The sequence below is a fragment of the Piliocolobus tephrosceles genome, chromosome 17 (genome assembly GCF_002776525.5).
Source record: "Piliocolobus tephrosceles isolate RC106 chromosome 17, ASM277652v3, whole genome shotgun sequence".
NCBI classification, from domain to species: Eukaryota; Metazoa; Chordata; class Mammalia; order Primates; family Cercopithecidae; genus Piliocolobus; species Piliocolobus tephrosceles.
The window spans coordinates 2695812-2704533 of NC_045450.1; the positions used below are offsets into that span (position 1 = coordinate 2695812).

General features: G+C 52.9%; 1 protein-coding gene across 1 annotated transcript in view; it reads left to right on the top strand.

Annotated features, from left to right (window-relative positions):
- Positions 1–8464: 8464 nt before the first annotated feature.
- The window catches only part of AXIN1 (axin 1), a 55066-nt gene continuing 54808 nt past the window's right edge, over positions 8465–8722 (top strand). Inside the window, exon 1 of the mRNA XM_026447539.1 lies at positions 8465–8479. Within this exon, the coding sequence (XP_026303324.1) occupies positions 8465–8479 (15 nt within the window). The remainder of the gene's footprint in view (positions 8480–8722) is intronic.

Here is an 8722-nt window from a genome sequence, read left to right on the forward strand (position 1 = left end):
TTTTTTTTTTTTTTTTTGAGACAGAGTCTCACTCTATCACCCAGGCTTAGACTAAGTACAGTGGCACCATCTCGGCTCACTGCAAGCTCTGCCTCCTGGGTTCACTCCATTCTCCTCCCCCAGCCTCCTGAGTAGCTGGGACTACAGGCGCCCGGCACCACGCCCAGCCAATTTTTTGTATTTTTAGTAGAGATGGGGTTTCACCGTGTTAGCCAGGATGGTCTCGATCTCCTGACCTCGTGATCCACCCACCTCGGCCTCCCAAAGTGCTGGGATTACAGGGATGAGCCACTACGCCTGGCTTTTTTTTCTTTTTTGTTCATTGTCTTTAGCCAAGTGCTATTTATTTAGCAAACGTTTTAGGACACAATATGCCGTAAAGTTACCCTGTTGAATAAGGCTGGTATAACTGAGAGTTTCTTTCTTTCTTTTTTTTTGAAATGGAGTCTCACTTTGTCTCAAAGGCTGGAGTGCAGTAGCACGATCTCGGCTCACTGCAACCTCTGCCTCCTGGGTTTCAGTGATTCTCTTGCCTCCCGAGTAGCTGGGATTACAGGTGTGTGCTGCCACGCCTGGCTAATTTTTGTATTTTTAGTAGAGACAGAGTTTCGCCATGTTGGCCAGTCTGGTCTCGAGCTCTTGGACTCCAGTGATCTCAGCTTCCCAAAGTGTGGGGATTACAGGTGTGAGCCACTGCACCTGGCTGGTTATTTTTGTTTGTTTGTTTTTTTGTTTGAGATGGAGTCTCACTTTGTTGCCCGGGCTGGAGTGCAGTAGTGCAATCTCAGCTTACTGAAACCTCTCTCTCCCGGGTTCAAGTGATTATCCTGCGTCAGCCTCCGAGTAGCTGGGATTACAGGTGTGAGCTACCATGTCCAGCTAATTTTTTGTATTTTTAGTAGAGACGGGCTTTCACTACGTTGGCCAGGCTGGTCTCGATCTCCTGTCCTCAGGAGATCCGCCCGCCTCAGCTTCCCAAAGCACTGGGATTCCGGGTGTGAGCCACTGCGCCCGGCCCTGGCTGGTTATTTTTAAGATGGGACTGAAGTTGAGGGCTGGGCTGCAGGAAGAAAATCAGCTCCGTTCTGATTTCCGCTGTTAGAACCGCAGTGCCTCCCTCCCAGCCGCTCTTCAGTTCTTAGCTGCGAGCAGTTGCTTTGCCGTCTGTCCTTGGTTTGCTGTATTTGTAATAAGCAACGTTTGCTATAAAGTTAGTGGAAGACATTGGCTTCTCCTGTCTAATTTTGTGTGGCTGTGTCTACATTGTTTGGGTCCTAACTCGCCTGCTGTGGGGCTGCTGGTGGCAGAGGACCCTGGGGCTGGGGAGTCCTGTCTGCAGTTGAATCCTCTCTGTGGGAGGTGGCCGGTGGTGCAGCCTGTGGTTTGAAGATCTCTGATGTTGGAGTGGTTGCCTGTCAGCACGGACAGGGTGTGAAGTCCAGGCTGTGTTCCTCACGTTTGGACCATTCTGTCCTGCCGGGGTGGGGGAGGGTGCACAAGGTTGGACGTCGTGGAAAGCCACCCACCTGGGCCCAACCCTGAAGGGCGCTGTTGAGGCAGACCCTCGGGTGTGCCTCAGGCAGGGCCTGACACCTTCGCTTTGTGCCAGTCTGACTTTGCCTGCCTGGTGGGCGGCTTCGTGGGCTTTTGTGTTGGAGGTGGCTGCTGCAGTGACCTTGGGCTCCGGGCTCCCTTGTTTGCAGATGCTTCCCGCAGCTCTGAAGGACGGGCCTGCCGTTGCTCTGAGGAGGGCACGTGTGCCGCTGTGTCCTGTCTCAGCACAGTCATGGTGTATGCGCTGGGGGCTGCGCAGCAGGGCCATTCCTGAAGGAGAGTGGGGTGCTCCACCCAGACAGACGCCTGCTCCCCAGTGGTCCTCCAAAGGAAGGCAGCGGGTGACGCAAAGGGAGGAGGAGAGTGGGTACTGAACAGGCAGCTACCACAACGGGGCCAGGAGTTTGGGCCTCACGTGTCAGGGGATGCGTTTCCCGTGGAGAGCCGGTTCGTCGTCCTGGGGTGGAATCTGCGTGGAGGAATGTGTCAGGAGGGCCAGGCCTCGGATGCCGACCCCTCTGTCCTGGGGGCTGCTTTGCCTGTGTCTCTGCCACGGTCCCTCACCCCCTGCGGTGGGGCTGCTGTGGTCCAGCACGGCCACAGGCGTCCAGTTCCCCTTTGGGAGGCCTGGCTGTGGGTCCTTGTTGGTCCGTGCGTGAGCCGCGTAGTGGTTTTACGTACTTGATTTGAGGAAAGTGAAGTGTTTTGCTTAGGTCTTTGTCTCAAACTAGGAAAGAGCTCCATTCCTAGCCCTTCTCTGCGTTTGTCCCACTTACCCGCTGTCATTTTGAGCTCCTGGGCCAGGGTTTCCTGGGGTTCCTCCCTGGCTCCCCTGTTCTGCTTCTGTGGGAACACCTTCTGCGCCCTCAGGTCTTTGTTCCCATTGTCAGTGGAACTTTGAACGGAGCTGACTGGTTCACGTGTCATCTCAGCTGTGGGGATCAGCAGGCAGGTTCTGCTGTTGACTGAGTGGTCGGGCGGGAAGCCCAGGGCCTGCACTCCCTGGCTGGCGGGCTCAGGCCCTGCTCCCTTCAGGGTGGCTTGGCCCACCAGGTGGCCTTCAGGGCTGGCCTTGCACGCCCCTGCCAGGTCCGGTTGGTCAGGCTCACAGTGCCCTCGCCGCCGGCCTCTTCTGTGGACTGCCCTGACCTTCCTCGCTGGCTGGGGATGGGGTCTTCCTAGATATTTTCGTGTGTCTTCCTCGGCCAGCCCAGTGAGGCACTTGTGGATAGGGCTGGTCAGTGTGGCCGTGGCCAGAGAATGGATGACAGACGTGTCCACAGCAGGAGCAACATGGTAGCTTGTCTTGGGCTCCTGGTTCATGGAGCTGCTCGGAGGACCATTGGGTCTTTTCAAGGTGGGCAGCCAGCCCTGCTGTTCAGGTTCCCACACGGTGCCTAAGGAACCGTCTGACCTGCTCATTAGTTTATTGACTATGTTTCTGGTAATGGCGTAAAAGTTTAAGAGAAGAAATGGCTAAAAAAAAGAAAAGAAAGAGAAAGGGCCCAAAACGTGTACAGAGTTGTGTGTGGAGGACTGGTTTTGGGTTTCCGTGTCCACTGGCCCTCGGGCGGTGGTGCTGCTGAAGATGCCTGGCCTCAGAGGGGCTGTGTTGTAGGGTGAACTCTGCTTCCTGTGCACAGGGGGTGGTCCGGGCTGGGGCTGCCCCAGGCTTGTCTTGTTAAGGGGATGTCTGCTGCGGTGCGGAGGGGTAGAGGTGCTTGTGAGCTGTACTGCCCCTTGTGTGAGCTCCACTTGCCTGGGTGTGCGGCTTTCTAGTCTCCTTTGGGGTATTTGCTTCCCCTGTTGGAGCAGATCTAAAGAGAATTTTTTTTTTTTTTTTAGACAGAGTCTCGCTCTGTCACCTAGGCTGGAGTGTAGTGGCACCATCTCGGCTCACTGCAGCCTCCACCTCCGGGATTCAAGCAGTTCTCCTGCCCCAACCTCCCCAGTAGCTGAGCTTATAGGCACCTGCCACCACGCCCGGCTAATTTTTTTTTGTTTGAGAGTGAGTCTTGATCTGTCGCCCAGGCTGGAGTGCAGTGGCGCAATCTCAGCTCACTGCAACCTCCATCTCCTGGGTTCAAGAGATTCTCCTGCCTTAGCCTCCTCAGTAGCTGGGACTACAGGCCCACGCCACCACGCCCGGCTAATTTTTTAGTAGAGACGGGGTTTCACCGTGTCCAGGATAGTCTCGATCTGTTGACCTTGTGATCCACCCACCTCGGCCTCCCAAAGTGCTGGGATTATAGGCATGAGCCACTTTGCTCAGCGTTTTTTTGTTTTTTTTTTTTTTTTGAGACCAGGCTGGCTGGTTTTGAACTCCTGACCTCAAGTGATCTGCCTGCCTCGGCCTCCCAAAGTACAGGGGTTGCAGGTGTGAACCACCATGCCCGGCCCAAAGATAAATTGTTTTGTTTGTGGATGTCCAAGGAAAACTTTGAAAATGATTCCTGGCCGGGCACGGAATTACAGGCTCACGCCTGTAATCCCAGACTCTGCTGGGCTTTGCTGGACTCTGTCACCACAGCACCAGCTTGCAGCCCATTTTTTTTTTTCCCCCCAAGATGGAGTTTCGCTCTTGTCGCCCAGGCTGGAGTGCAATGGCGTGATCTCAGCTCACTGCAACCTCTGCCTCCCAGGTTCAAGTGATTCTCCAGTCTCAGCCTCCCTAGTAGCTGGGATTACAGGTGCGTGCCACCACGCCTGGCTACTTTTTGTTATTTTCAGTAGAGACGAGGTTTCGCCATGTTGGTCAGGCTGGTCTCCAACTCCTGATCTCAAGTGGTCCACCCACCTCGGCCTCCCAAAGTGCTGGAATTATAGGCGTGAGCCACTGTGCCCAGTCCATCCTGTATTTTTATGCATCTGTCAGTAGGCGAGGACTCCAAACATTTTTTTTCTCTTCCTCAGTCATGTAAAGCTCCATAGTCACTGACGGGTTTCAGCAGACTCCACAAAAGTATCTGCAGTTGCCTGTCAGGCCAAAGGATTCTGGAACCGAGAGGCCCCTCTGCCTGGGCGGACCTCCGTCCTGTGCTGTGTGGTGGGTTGTGAAAGGGAAGCATTTTGCAGGCAGCCAGTGGCAGACGTGCTCATGAGACTGCGTTCCTGGCCCTGGTGCCGGTGTGGACCTGCAGCAGCTGTTTCTGGGAGGGCTTGGGGCAAGTGTCCCTGTGGGCCCGCGTGGTCCTTGTTGGAACTGAGCCGTAGCCGTGACTGGCTGCCTGGCACCCCAGCCCATTCTCATATTTTACACCAGTGTCACAGATTTGAATTGATGCACATGCTCCGGTTCTGCTCGTCCTTGTCAACCGCAGACGTCGTTTGTAGCAGCATACCCTGCAGTTATCAGAGGTGGGGGCCAGGCTGGGCCATGGTGGCTGTCAGGGAGGGAAGGCCACCTCTTGGCTCTTTCTTGGGCCCCTCTGCTGCCTACTTGTGCGTGTGGAGGGAAGCAGCTTTGTCTCAGTTTCCCCGTGTCATAGGGTCCTCTCAGAACCCATTAGCTCCTGAAAGTGTTTGGTCTCTCCACTCCTTCAGAGATGGAGGCTGGTCATGGGGCTCTATGACAGCAGACACAGATCTGCCATGCTGCTATGGCATCCGGGGAGACCCCAGAGGCCGCATGCCAGGCTGAGTTCACATAGGGCCTAGACTCCATGCCCCTTCTCCTCCAGCAAGGACCCTGGGCCCTGTCCGGAGTTGGACGCTGGCTTGTGTGGATTGCAACCTTGGCCCATGGGCTTCCTTCGTGATCCGGTGAGGCATCTCCTGGCAAATGGGCTCAGCTCTTGGCTCAGGTGGTGGCTGGGTGGCAAGGTGGCCGAGTGACTGGGCGTCTGGGTGTCCGGGCAGGCGCTGTCCTTGCTGTGAGCTGCAGTGAGCTGCTTGGTCCTGGGCCCTGCTCGTGGCACTCACCCTCCTGCCTCCTTTGAGGTTGCTGCAGTGCATTTTTTTTTTTTAATTATACTTTAAGTTCTGGGGTACATGTGCGCAACGTGCAGGTTTGTTACCTATGTATACATGTGCCATGTTGGTGTGCTGCACCCATGAACTCGTCATTTACATTAGGTATATCTCCTAATGCTGTCCCTTCCCCCCACCTTGTTTTGGTTTTGACCCACTCCGGATCTTGACCAGCTCACCTGTAGTCTGTGGGATTGGTGTCTGCTCCTAAACAAACATTTAAAATAATCCTAAGGAGTGCTGCTTGTAATATTCCAGCAAATAGGATGACTTGAATACTCAGTGGCAGGCTGGTTGGTTACACAGGTATTTTTTTCTGTACAGTTGGATATGTGGGCTTTTAATTTTTTTCTTTTTGTTTTTCTGTATTTTCCAAATTCCTATAACAGCATGTTTATAATTAGAAAGTATATTATTAAAAGAATAAAAGCTTTACAATATGTAGCTATTCAACAGCACATTTTTTTTTTTTTGAAACGTGATCTTGGCTCACTACAAGCTCCGCCTCCTGGATTCACGCCATTCTTCTGCCTCAACCTCCGAAGTAGCTGGGACTACAGGCATCCACCACCACACCCGGCTAATTTTTTGTATTTTTAGTAGAGATGGGGTTTCCCTATGTTGGCCAGGATGGTCTCCATCCCCTGACCTTGTGATCCGCCCACCTCGACCTCCCAAAGTGTTGGGATTACAGGCTTGAGCCACCGCGCCCGGCTGCACATTTTTTCTTTAAAAAGGATACACACGTAAATGTGCAAATGTGCCTTTTTTTTTTTTTTTTTTTTTTTGAGACAGAGTCTTGCTCTGTCACCCAGGCTGGAGTGCAGTGGAGTGATCTCAGGTCACTGCAACCTTTCCCTGCCAGGCTCAAGAGATCCTCCTCCCTCAGCCTCCCCAGTAGCTGGGATTACAGGCTCCCGCCACCACACCTGGTTGGTATTTTTTTTTTTCTTTCTTTCTTTTATTGAGACGGAGTCTCGCTCTGTCGCCCAGGCTGGAGTGCAGTGGCCGGATCTCAGCTCACTGCAAGCTCCGCCTCCCGGGTTTAGGCCATTCTCCTGCCTCAGCCTCCCGAGTAACTGGGACTACAGGCGCCCGCCACCTCGCCTGGCTAGTTTTTTGTATTTTTTTTAGTAGAGACGGGGTTTCACCACGTTAGCCAGGATGGTCTCGATCTCCTGACCTTGTGATCCGCCCGTCTCGGCCTCCCAAAGTGCTGGGATTACAGGCTTGAGCCACCGTGCCCGGCCTTTTTTTTTTTTTTTTTTTGAGACGGAGTCTTGCTCTGTTGCCCAGGCTGGAGTGCAGTGGCACGATCTCCCCTCACTGCAAGCTCTGCATTCCGGCTTCACGCCATTCTCCTGCCTCAGCTTCCCGAGTTGCTGGGACTATAGGCGCACGCCACCACGCCCGGCTAATTTTTTTGTATTTTTAGTAGAGACAAGGTTTCACCATGTTGGCCAGGATAGTCTCGTTCTTCTAACCTCGTGATCCACCCGCCTCAGCCTCCCAAAGTGCTGGGGTTGCAGGTGTGAGCCCCCGCGCCGGCTCACACCTGGTTAAGTTTTTGTATTTATTTATTATATTATTATTTTTTTTCTTGAGGCGGAGTCTTGCTCTGTTGCCCAGACTGGAGTGCAGTGGTGCAACCTCGGCTCACTGCAACCTCCGCCTCCTAGGTTCAAATGATTGTCCTGCCTCAGCCTCCTGAGTAGCTAGGATTACAGACATGCACCACCATGCCTGGCTAATTTTTGTATTTTTAGTAGAGCTGAGGTTTCACCATGTTGGCCAGGCTGGTCTTGGACTGACCTCGTGATCTGCCCGCATTGGCCTCCCAAAGTACTGGGATTACAGGTGTGAGGCACTGTGCCCAGCTGTTCTTTTAGGGACACCACCCGTCTTGGGTCAGGGCCCCACCTTTAGGATCTCATCTAACAATAACACTTCCTTATTTCAAGCACAGCCACGTGGTGGTCAGGGCTGACACGTAGTAATTGGGGGACACGGTTCGGTCCTTAGTGCCTTTTCTGAGTAATGTGCTTACTGCTATGTGTCCACTGGCTCTTTGAGAACTCTGCTGCTCTCCTGTCTCACTCCATCCCTGAGGTGTTCATGCCCCAGGGCTTGGTGCTTTCACTTCTGAGCCAAGAGTTTTGCTTTTGTCCCCTAGGCTGGAGTGCAATGGCACGATCTTGGCACACTGCAACCTCTGCCTCCTGGGTTCAAGCAGTTCTCCTGCCTCAGCCTCCCAAGTAGCTGGGATTACAGGCGTGCGTCACCATGCCCAGCTAATTTTTGTATTTTTAGCAGAGACTGGGTTTTACCATGTTGGCCAGGCTGGTCTTGAACTCCTGACCTCAAGTCATCCGCCTGCCTCGGCTTCCCAAAGTGCTAGGATTATAGGTGTGAGCCACTGTGCCCAGCCATTTTGTTTCCTGTACAATTTTGTGTGTTTGTTTTTGAGTTAATAATTGCTGTTTTTTTCATTTGATTAAATATTTTACTTTCCAACTTAAATCTTCCCATATTCTTCAGCTCAATAGAGTGGTTGTGAATATTCTTCTTCTCACTGTGAAACCTGTTAAATAAAGTATTTTTTCTCTGGAAGATGTGTCCTGAAACCTTCCATATTCCCACTCAAGTTGAAACAGTTACTCTTTAGGCATCCTGTGGTGACTGGGTGCCGTGGCACTGGTGTGTGTGGTACTGGCATGCTTTGTAACTGGGCGCAGTGGTACTGGGTGCTGTGGTACTGGGTATTGTGTTACTGGGTGCCATGGTACTGGGTGCTGTGTTATTGGCATGCTGTGGTATTGGGTGCTGTGGTACTGGGTGCTGTGTTATTGGCATGCAGTGGTACTGGCTGCTGTGTTATTGGTGTGCTGTGGTGCTGGGTGCTGTGTTATTGGTGTGCTGTGGTACTGGGTGCTGTATAAGCATGCCGCAGTACTGGGTACTGTGTAATTAGCATGACGTGATACTGAGTGCTGCGTTATTGGCATGCCATGGTACTAGGTGCTGTGTTATTAGTTTGCCGTGGTATGGGGTGGTGTGTAATTAGCGTGCTATGGTACTGGGTGCTGTGTAATTAGTGTGCCATGTACTGGGTGCTGTGTAATTAGCATGCCATGGTGCTGGGTGGTTTGTTTTTGGCATGCTGTGGTACTGGGTGCTGTGTTACTGGCATGCTGTGGTA